General features: G+C 35.8%; 1 protein-coding gene across 22 annotated transcripts in view; it reads left to right on the top strand.

Annotated features, from left to right (window-relative positions):
• RAPGEF4 (Rap guanine nucleotide exchange factor 4) overlaps positions 1-11,851 on the top strand; it is a 153,945-nt gene that overhangs the window by 14,775 nt on the left and 127,319 nt on the right. For 9 of the 22 annotated variants that reach the window (XM_080600893.1, XM_080600894.1, XM_080600892.1 and 6 more), the window contains one exon: positions 7,248-7,394. In XM_080600893.1, the coding sequence (XP_080457019.1) occupies positions 7,248-7,394 (147 nt within the window). The other 13 variants (XM_080600883.1, XM_080600891.1, XM_080600881.1 and 10 more) reach the window with 13 other exon arrangements.

The following is an 11,851-nucleotide window of genomic DNA, read 5'->3' as shown; positions in this document are numbered from 1 at the left end:
CAATGGGAAACTACAGATCTCCAGTTCGTGTAGTTCTAGTTACAGAAATTATATTGTACAGTAATTTCTAAACCTTGTGTTTCCTTTTCACAGGAACAATGCACTGAATTCTTACCACTGTCTAGTTGCCATAGGATACAGCCTCAGTGCCAGAAGGATAGCAGCTCGTGCATTTACCATTCTAGTGCTTGAGAAGGAAGAAGTGGTGGGTGGGGACACTGAAATGATGTCTGAGCCCAGTATATTCTCTGGTTTTGCCCCAGTTTGGTGTTTGTACCGTGTCTTTCCTTTTGTTCCTTGCTCTCCTGCTCCTTGTCCTGACTTTAGCTCCTCGGTATCCTGTTCCAGTCTTGCCTTAGCTTCCTCATTGAGATGGTGCTAGCCATTCTTGAGCTTTGGGATAGAAACTTAGTAAAATTCAAACCTGTTTTACTTCCACCATTATTTCTCCAGGAAGGTCACAGTCTCTCAGCTGGCAACTGTTAGCCAGATTTCAACTACAGCTTTTCCTTTGTTGCACCTGTTCATCATACTGGCCTGCAGCCAGAGAGGTAATTGGGACCCTCCAGGGATTCCCTGATTTCATGTCCAGAACCAACAAACTATGTTGCAGCCTTAATCCACAGGTTTGGCTCTTGTCCTTTCACAGTCATAGCAGATAATCTTCCGAAGAACCTCAGCTCTGCTACTTAAGGATTTACTGAGTATTGAAAGCTGTCTGTATTCCAGGCATCTATGGGACTCAAACTGCGTTCTGCTGTTTCCCAGATATATGGAAATGTTGCCTTCCTGAACCCCAAAAGCCAAGCCATATTCTTGCCCCGTGGTGTTTGCTTTCATTTAGCAACACTCTGACCCAGAAACAAGGTCTTACATGGAGCCCAAGGAATTAGGTGTTTTCCTTAGTGGATGTCTTCTTCACAACAAAACGTCATTGTTCAAGGCCAGCTTCCACTTACTGTTTAATGTATATCTTGCTCTGTCTTCAAACTTGCATCTGCCTTTGTTGCTTGCTACTAAATTTTCTTTGGATTTTCTTCAGCTCTTGTACCAGTCTTACTTTATTTTTCTGCTCCTGTTGGAGTTAGAAAAGTTTGCCTGAGCATACAAGTTTAAAAGTTTGTAGCCTCATGTAAAATTGTAGAAGGAATATGTGATATCTTCTAGTGAAGGAGAAGCTAGCTATTGTATTTAAATTCCTATTGGTTAAAAAGTGTTTAGACGTGACTAATAATTTTTTAATACTTAAGGGAGGTTGTAGTTGATGACCTCTTAAGTTTTCTTGCAGCTTGAATTATCCTGTGATTGGATGATGATGAGTATAGTGTTAATGTAAATGTGGTAAATCAATTCTATCGATTAAAAATACAATATTAGTCTCTCTTTTGCTAGGTGTTTGTCTGGCTACCTAGGGAACTTGCATTTCAGTGAGCCTGGGAATAAATGTATTATGTGGCAGCTACTATGTATGAATTCTTTATGGAGTCACATTTGGAGCTTGGTTGCTTTCTTCCACTGAAAGTACAGTAAAGTACTGTGTAATTCGTGCTTACTAAGAGTCTTGAAGGCCTGTGCTGCTGCAGAGGCATACAGTTACATGTCTTGCACTGGAAATTAGATCTAAATGTGCTAATGGATCAAGACTTCAGTGTAGCTAGTGAAGTGTAAATTCATAAAAATTCCTGCTGTGCATTAGCTTACTCATGCAGATACCTGTGATTATTTACAGGAAATGTTAGTAATACTGATGAGGACCAAGTTGAAAATTCATATAAACAGAAACGTAAACATTACCTATGATTTTCTGTTACAATAGGAGGGACTATTCCATGTAATGTTTAAAATGTTACGATAAACATACATATTTAGGGTCTCATAGATAAACTCTCATCTTGGTTTGGAAAACCCCTTTTTGACTGATTGCAAACCTGTATTGTGTCACAAGAGGGCAGTGTTAGAATATATAACAAGCTGAGTGCAGGCACTGTTTAATACTGAAATGGCTAGTTTGAAAATCATATCGAACTATTTACTATATAACTATTTAAAAGCATTTGACCAGACCTATTAGTGTTATTTTTGTTTCACTGAGGCAGTAAAATATTCTAGCTGCTGATGATCATGGCAGTAATTTCATTTGCCATTAACACGGGACAGCACAATTACAATACAGAGATCTGACAGGATTACCCATCCTGACTGGTGGCTGGTCTGCTTTCTGTACAAATTATTTATGAATTTTCGGGCTGTTCAACAGTCAAGAAGAGACTGAAGAGGACGTGGGTTTGTGCTTTTCTGTTTGTTTTTTTTTTTTTTCCAAGGTAGTGTCATACTAGGAAGTGCAGAGGTAAGTGGAATGAACTGTTTGGTCTTGCCTCAAGATGTTTGTAAAAAATACCCTGATAAATATCCTACTTAAAAGTTACATAAGGATTTAGTAAGTACCCTTCAAAATAAACAGATTTAGCAGCCTATTTCTGTTTAGAAAGAGGTTTTTACCCTCAATTATGGACAGATTCTGAATTTATTTTTTATTTGGCAATGTTATCCACCCGTTGTTACAACCAAGATATGTAGTAATAGAAGTTCCTTTTTGAGATATACCTAGTTTGGTGTTGTCTTAAAAATACTGTCAACTTCTCTCATCTGTGTTTAGTTTTTGAATTCTATTTTGAAAATGAACAGGTTCTGATGGATGAGTGTCAGTAATGTCTCAGTGTAAAGCTGGGAATAAATGCATGACAAAAGTATCAGTGTGACATCTTTGCCAGATTCTGCAGCATCGTGTTTCACTGGATTAGATTCAGAGCCTTTTACCCTAGATGATTAAGATTTATATTCCTGTCTGATAAAATCGGAAGGAATGAAGAGAAGAAAGGCAAAGATCAAATAGTAATTTATTCTACAGTTTTTCTGTAGTCTGCCTGCTGAATCACAGTGTGTGTTAGGAGCCATTGCTGGTTATCTGTGTTTGGTGGTGATTTTTTATTTTTTTATTTTTTTTAGCTAATCAGGTTTTAAAAACAGACCAAATTGAACCAAATTGACTTTACAAACAATTAGCCTTTTTAAGTAAAGCTTTAAAGGAGGAGCTGTGGTAGATTGGGTAGAACAGCAGTGGATTGGGTAGAACAGCAGTGTCAGTTGTAGGAAAATGCAGAAGACTGAGGATCAAAAGCCAAACAAGTTGGTATTGCTAGAAAAATTGACCATGAAGAAAGAGATACAGGTGTCCACGTAAGAAAGGAAAGAATTTCCTGGATGTCTCCAGCGGAGGATAAAGGAGGTATGTGATAAGATGAAGTGGAAACAAGGGAAGAAATTTAAAGAGGAGAGTCCTTGCAATGCTGTTTTCTGAACATAAGTGTAACATTGCTATTATGTATTTCAGGGACAGCCTATGTGAAGCTGAGGCAGGTTTATATTGTAGTCTGTAGTGTAGTGCAAATATGCTCAAGCTAGCCTTAAATTGTTTGTTTTGAGCATGAGAACTGCTCTACCTGCTGTAATAGAGATTAGGGGGACAAATGTACATAGCTGAGAAGTCGGGTGTGTTAGCCCATGCTGAGCTCTACAGGGGCATAGTTATATTAATTTTGATTTTGAACTTAGCTTATGTAGATTTAATATAGAAAAATCATTTCACTTCTGTCTGCCAGATACCTAGGAAAAAGGCCAAGACATTACAGGTACCTTTTACAGAATCAGATGGGAATGTGTGGAAATAATTAATGCTATTATAGTATAGTTAATCTGATCTGTAAATATTTTAATTAGGAACCAGAAGAGAACTTGTTTACAATCTTTCTTGGAGTGTAATGTCTCCTTTAAGTAGATCACCTTGTCTTTTGTAAAGATGATGGCCTAACATATGTTGTCAAACTGCAATTCTAGTGTGGAAGGATATTGCTGTGTTATCTTTAAAAGTAGTTTGATAAGGATTTCCTTTCTGAATGATGACTGAAACATATTCCAGTGGAGGTAATGGAGCAAGAAAATCACTTCATAGAAGAGAGAATTTACTTTCACATGGATCCTTTGGTTTCTCTGTTATGAAAGGAAATTTTTGCTAAGGACAAGCTGAGCTGTGTCAAACTAATAGTACACAAATTTCCAAAATGCTATCTTTTGCAGATTTTTAATTAATAATGGAGATGGTATGGAGTCCTTGAGGGACACAGATGCAGCAGTGAGATGAAGGTGCAAAGTATGGGAAAATGATGAAATAAAAGTAAAGCAGACTCATCAACTCCCTTATTCAAAATATTGAATAAACTTAAATATTTTAATAATTTTATGTAATAAATAATAAAAATAAATAATTTATATATTTATATAATATTTTTATAATTTTATAACTTAAAATATTGAATAAACTTAAATATCAAAGAAAAATACCCAATCTCTTTCTTCCTAACACAGGTAATTTCTTTCATATTTTCTTTTTTTCTCTCTGACACCATGACTTTGTTCACCCAGAGCACAAAAATTCTGTATGCCAGGTTGGAAAATAGTGTCACAAGTCAGGGAGGAGCACGCAGGGATGTCTCTTATGATGGGGGAAGGAATAGTGCAGAACCTTGAATTTCTGATTCTTATCCATAGTTTGCGCTGACAAATTCAATAATGTTTTAGATTGACTGGGGGAGAGGGGGGATTTAACAACTTTTTCACTGCATGTGTCTCATCTGTCACTGACAGGCAGCGCAACTGAATGCACAAACAGTCTGATTTGAACGCTACCATTCCTATAGTGTGCTCAGAGGACAGATAGCAATGGAAACAATCTCTTCTATTTTAAGTCTTTAATACTGCCTTTTAAATAGCTGTGTGGATTTTAGCTGGTTACCAGCAGCTAGAACCCCCTGCTGCTTCTGGGATGGCAGAGGGGAACAGCAAACTGAGTTTTGAGCTGCCAGCAATCCTCCTGAAGTCTACATTGAACAGCAGGAGATTCTTGAGTGTAAGGTTAACAGACATAATAGGAAATGCACACCTGATTCCCTAGGAGGCTGGAGATGTATAAATTGAGGGCAGAGAGAAGATAGGGCTCTGAAGTCTTGAAGAAGGTAGATGGACTTGCTCCTTAGCTAGCTGAGAAACTACATCTATATGGAAAGCAATGATGGCTGGGGGAGGAAAGAAAAAAAATAAAAAAAGAGAAAAAACTTTCACTTGATAGAAGCCTGGACTTTTCTTTAATGAAGACAGGTAGGACCATTCCATTTCTTTGACCTAATACCCCACAATGTTAATTTATTTCTAAGGCTGAACATCAGACTCATCAGCCTCATCAGCCTCATCAGACTTTCCCTTAGAAAGTTTCTAAGTTTTCCCCTAGAAGGAGGAAGTTTCTAGTTTTCCCCTAGAAGTTTCTAGAGAGTTTCTTTGGGGGAGCAAGGGGAAAAGGAGTGAGAAAGAAGTTTAAAGATGTAATTATTGCTTCTAATCCACCTAATGGAAAGGTTTCTTTTTTCTGCTAGACTGTTTGGTTATTCAGCCCTAAACAGAGATCTTTTATCTGAACTTTCTAAATAAAGTTGAGTATAATATAGTATAATTGGAGACCTGGAGATCAAATTTGACATGAGCAGTAGAGACGTTTTCTTTGTAGATCCTTTGAGTGCAATTTTGAGTGAAGCAGCACGCATATAGTGGTTCAGGTCTGAATGCAAGGCTTCTTAAAGCACCATTTTAGTGTATGGCCTGTATTGTAGGCTGTTTGTAGAGACATACATTTCTTGGGCACTCATTCCCAAATATTCTTTTTTCAAACAGTGCCTGTTCATATTTGTCTTCCTTGCAAGTGTATTTCTGACAGTTGGTAAATTCTTCCTAGATCTTCTCTAAAATGTAATTGATTTTGTTTTCCTGAACACACAGTTTTATATGGTAATATCTGTGCAAAAGCAATTTTCTATGGTTCAGGGAACTGGACTATTATGGGCATTTGTCTTTGTAATGCAATTATAAAGCTACTAACTTGATCTTAATAACATTTGCCTATTACCACTTATTAGATGCATGAAAGGAAAACAATGTGATTTTAAACACAGAAAATGATGCTGAAATATGTTCATGCATCTCTCCTGGATTATCAGCCACAAGGAAGGAGTGGATGGGATGACAAAATTTTGCTTTATTTTTGTAGCCTTTTTACGAATCTTACATTTTAGAATTAAATTAAACTATATTTCTAATGTTGTGTCAAGTAAAACTAGCATGTGTTTTTATATGTTTATGCATTTATCTATGTGCACGTATAATTTCCTTAGTAAACTGTGACTCGCTTCTGTGTAAATTTTTAGTACTGTTACTATTTTTATTTTTAATTTACTCAGAAGATGATCAGTTAAGGTCCAGCTTAGAAAGAGACTTAAGTAAATGTTGAGATACAAGCCACTGCTCAGGAGCATAGCAACTTCTAAGCCTAAAATAGGACATGAATCTAAAAATCTTGATTCAGCAAGATACTTAATTTCTATCAGTCTATTTATTTACTTATTTATTTCTGCTGTAGCTCATAATTTGTATTGGAACTGTCAAAGAGGAGCTCCTGGCCAACAGGGTTTGAATCAGACATCTTTTCCATCACATTAATGGCATGTGTTCATATAGACCTTTTTGAAGTGTACTGTGCTGCATGCTGGGGACCATCACAATTAATCTAGACTTATTCCAGGTTGTTTTGGAGTTAAAAGTTTACATGAAATATCTGAATTATGTGAAATTAACTTAATTTTTTTTTTTAGTCAATGGACAAATGCATTATAAATACGAGAGAATATTATAACTGAAAATTACTAAGAGACGTAACACTCAGATTTTCTTTTTGATGAGGATAACTTATATAGGGCAGAAATTTATATTCCAAGATTGCTTTTCTAATGCTAGTTATCTTCTGATCACCTCTGACATTTCTAATGGATTTCATCATTACAGCAGTCTTTATAGATGAACGGAGGTCATAACTCTCTTCCAAAGGTGAGGGTGACTCTTGTGCCCTCTGCTTTGCAGCAAGATAGGTCTAATCTGAATGATGGTCACTTGCTTCCGCACTGAGGCTTCCTTTGCTGTTAATTAGCACATTGTGGGCTTTTGTTTATTTCCTATGGTTTTGGTACTCTTAACTTTTTAAAAAGAAAATTGCCAAAGAATCTTAAGGTAGCACCATTAGCAAATGTGACATAAAGACTCTTATAAGAAATGCTGGAATACTTAACATGTCCTTTCCTTTTTAATTAAAGGATGCTGTAACAATATGCACTTTGGGAATAGGAACTGCCTTTGGAGAGTCCATTCTGGATAACACTCCTCGCCATGCTACCATTGTTACCAGAGAATACAGCGAGCTCCTTCGAATTGAGCAGAAGGACTTCAAAGCACTTTGGGAGGTAAATTCAGGTTTACTTGCAGTTTATATAAGAAAAAATAACGGAATATAAGCTCATTTGTAGCCTAAGCAAAGGAATAATTCTTTTTAATTAGTTTGGACAAAAAGGAAAACGTGTTTACTTCTTTCTAGTGATTCATATTCTCTATGATTCCATACTTCTGTATTGCTTTCTTGCAGGCTTCTTCTACTTTATTTCTTCTAATGAAATAACTTATATAAATTTCACCAGAAATTTCACCTGTATACTGCAGGTGCTGCTGTTTTACCCTCAAACTTGCTTTTGTTGCATGCATTTACCTGGGGAGTTTACCTTTACAATACTCTGATGTTTTAAATTACTCTCATTTACTCCTGTCTCAGCAGCAGCTGTAAGGGGTTTGAAATTAGCAGATGGACAAAGATCATTTAAAATAAGTTACTGGTAACGTGAATTCCCTTAAAACTTTTGTTTCTGGAGAACATATGGCTGAGATTCTTCATCTCATAGTCTGTGTGTACTTTGGTATTTGTGTAGAGAAGACTCCATTAATATGCTACCACGCTAAGTTACTGGACTTCAATTAGTTTGTGTTTTTGTAAGCATTGCTCTTGCCTGGAAGGTGTTCAGAGTATTAGAAGGCACCCTGTTGGCCTGGCCTGCGCTGTATGGTACTTGTACTGCCAGCTTGGTTAAGTGGCAGCAGCACAAATTTAGGTGTTGCATAGAACTGTAGGATGGTAGAACAGTGTCTTGAATTTGCAAATCTGGCGATGCTAACTATATAGATATATCTATATCTGTTTTCTCTTTTCCTGAGGAAAAAGAAACATTATACTCCAAATAAGTGTGGTAAAGTGGTACTAAAGTAATGCTATCAGAAAGAAAATCAAACTCGCAACTAGCTACACTGACTGACTGGTATCACCTATCTGCAAATATGTTGCCTTGAACATAGTTAATGTTGCAGCATGACTTACCTGTGAAAGATGGATGCATTCATGAAACATGCTTGCCATTGAGTGACAATATAAGATTTATTCTGTGAGCTGTGTAGCTACAATTTGTACTTTTTTTTGGTCAATATCTGCAGGTAAAAAGAAAAAATACTAGTACAGTCAAATACCAAATTTGAAGGAATTTACAATGCAATATTTTTCTGTAGTTCATACTTTTATTTCTGCAGCGGCTACATTATGATTTTTCACCGTGGCATTACAAGATTAAATATGCAAGTACTTTAATCTGTTTTAACATATGCAACTTTTGCTAGTGGTCAGAAATTTTTAATGTAGATAGTGCTTTAGAAGCTCACAATGTAGGATAATAAATCCAATTGTAGGTTTTTCAAATAAAAAATAAATAATAATTAAAGAAAATTTCCTTTAAATTCACTTTGAAGTGGTATTAGCAAAGCTCTTTCTGATATGTATATGACTTTTTGGCTAACAATTCAGAGATTGTCGGTCTCCTATCAGAAATATTGGGAGAGTCTAGGTTAAGTTCCCATCTTTAAAATTTAGAATTTTAAAGTATACTTATTTTTTTAAAACAGAAATGCCTATGTCATTTGCTCTGTAATAACTAATACACTGTTACTTCTAATAATTTTGTTTATTTTGCTGAATTTTTAGATGATGATAATACAAAGGTCACATGTTGAAAGTATTGGATGCTTTCATAGGGAGCTTTAGCACACACTTGGTATATCTCAGATTTTATGAAATTTTGTAGTAGTGCATGTCACAGGTGCTGCAGATGTCGGTCACAGACCACAGTTTAGTTTTTGGTGCTGCTTTGCTTTTTGTTTTGCAGTGTATTCTTTGATATATTTTGGTGTGGTTTCTTTGAGTCTCTTAGTGAGAATGCAAAATTATCCTAACAAAAATAGCTTTGTTGGTTAGTCTGAGGTAGAATGAAGTCATTCACTTTTTTTCTTTTCAAGGTAATATTTGTCTCCTTGTAATCTACTAATCCTAAGGTCTACATAAACTGCACCTCAGGTATGATAAATGGAGTGTGTTTACAACAGGCAGAAAAAATATTTAAGATAATTCACCCCCAAATATACTAGCAATACGAGCAGTGGCGGTAGTATGTTCTTATCCTTATTATCATCTCAAAAGTAAATCTTTTTCTTCAGGGAAGATTTTATGTTATGAATTGTATGTTGTTCAGCATGCCTTATGCAGAGATTCATACATACTTGCTTTGACAAAGCCCATATAATTTAATTCTAGAAAAAGTAGTTTCTCCATAAAGAAATTGCTGAATAATTCTGAATAAATATAGTACTGTAGTACTACAGATCAACCTAAATAAGCAAGTAGAGCTGTAATTCTTAAAATGGTTACTACTTTTAGGAATTATGATTTTTATGATTATAATAAAAATGCAAAAAATACATCTAATATGATTAAGGGTGGGTTTTTTTGCTCGTTTTTTGTTCCACAAAATTTCCCTTTATTTGAGGGAAAGAACAAATGAAAACTGTTGATCACAGATTTTTGGCATACCAGAACAATGCATGTAAATTCTGAAAACACAATTTTTTAAATTGTTTGATTTTTAGGTGGTGTATATAATATTGGAAAATGAACCCGTATACATTGATTCAGTATTGACATTCATTTAGTGTGCAAATAACCCTAAATTATGGGACTAAGGGCTATGAACTATCTTCTTCTATACTAAAAATTTGTTTACACTGAGACCTACTGATTAAGTTGACACGACAAATGTTTTTTGCTATCACAAATCTAGGCTGTTCTTTGGAAGACAAGTAAATCTGCATTCATATTGCTTATGAAGCTTTTAGTGTAAGTTATAAAACTAGATTTTGAGAGAAAGATATACTTATTTTTTTAGAACTTCTGAAGGAAGTCTCAATCTCTAAATCTGTAAATCCACAATACAGTTATTTCTGCGGTTTTTAAAATGGGAAACTAAGCTTTTCAGTTTTAGCTGTATTGCTCTAAGAAACAATGGTATTGGTATGTTTCACAGACCAGATGTGGCTTATTAACACATTTAATGCACAAAATATAGCAAGTGATTTCTTTGAGTACAATTACAGTTGTGTCTGTATCTGAAAGAAAGAGATTGCTACTTCTAAACAGAATTTATCACTTTTCTTCTGTCAATTTTATAAATGTTAATACTTTTTGAGGAAAAGATAGGATATTCTTTATCAAAAGCATAATAAGCTGCTTTCTGTAATACGCAAACCACATTTTCTGTAAAGGGCTCACTGAATGATTTTCTACTATCTCCCTCTTTAACAGTCGGGGAATGCCAGTCAAAACAAATAATATCGTCCTGATAACAGCAATTACCAGTTAAAATGGCCCAGTCTTTTCTCTAATGACTGTATCCATTGAAGTAGCATCCTGTTCAGGAACATCTGTTGAACTTAGCTTACTCATCCTTGGAGACTTGTTTTCTATCCCCAAGCTTCTAGAGCAGATTGGAGGTGATAAAATCTGCGGTTAGGCTTTCACACAGCTGAACACTGTCCCCTGATGAAGAAGCTCTAGGAGGTTATGGGAATCACTGGTGTCATATATGGGAATCACTGGTGTCATATCTTTGTGCACCAATTGTCCCTGGTCTTCATCTCTGAGGATTACTAACAACCATGAAGAAAGTTTTTCACGGCTATTATAAGACTTCCATGGTACTCCAAGAATGCGTAGGAAAAGGTGCTGTTTGCGTTGACAAGAACTTGCTATCCCTCTTTAACATCACTGAGTTAGCGTGGTACTATCTACCTTGCCCCAAAGCTGGTTTAAACCACAAGGGAAAATGCATCCAAAAATAAACATAAAAGCAGAAGGCTACACCCGAGGATCTTTAGTCACGCACATCCTGATGGATAACTGTCTCGCTCCACCCTCCAATAGTTGGATTCTTTTAGACAGACCGGGAGCAAAATGGATGTATTTGAGCAGTGTTATTGTTACAGAAGTTCTCTGTAGTTCATCCTCAAGTTTTGTCCTTTCACGCAGTTGCAAAGTTATTGAAGCCCAGACAGGAAGGGAGTGAATCTGCTGAGAGGTGACTTATTTTTAGAGGTCTTTCCTACCACAGTGAATTACTCAGCCTTCCTTGGATAACACACAAATAACCAATTTCCTTTTGTGTGGAATAAGATTATGTTAGAAGTTACTGAACATGCTTTGAGAAACATTTGATCTTGACTAAATGAAGAGCAGCTATTACTTCGGTATGCAGTAACTTTGGAGAGAGGGAGTCTTGCCCCTGTAAGGTCAGAAGGAATACTTTAATTTTTATTCATGTTCATCAGCATTTACACATCTTGTCTGGTAAACAGTATCATAACTTGCTTCCTGCTTTTGTCCATCTGATGATAATTCAGATTCAGCCCTCAACAGACTTCACTGCTCTGAAATTGTATCTTTGGGGGAAACCTGCTTTCTTACTGTCTTTATTTTCTGAACACTGAATGTTAGTTTTCA

The sequence above is a fragment of the Anser brachyrhynchus genome (assembly GCF_964034855.1).
Source record: "Anser brachyrhynchus genome assembly, chromosome: 7".
Taxonomy (NCBI): Eukaryota; Metazoa; Chordata; class Aves; order Anseriformes; family Anatidae; genus Anser; species Anser brachyrhynchus.
The sequence above is the reverse complement of the archived record's forward strand: the minus strand, read 5'-3'. Positions and strand labels throughout refer to the sequence as shown.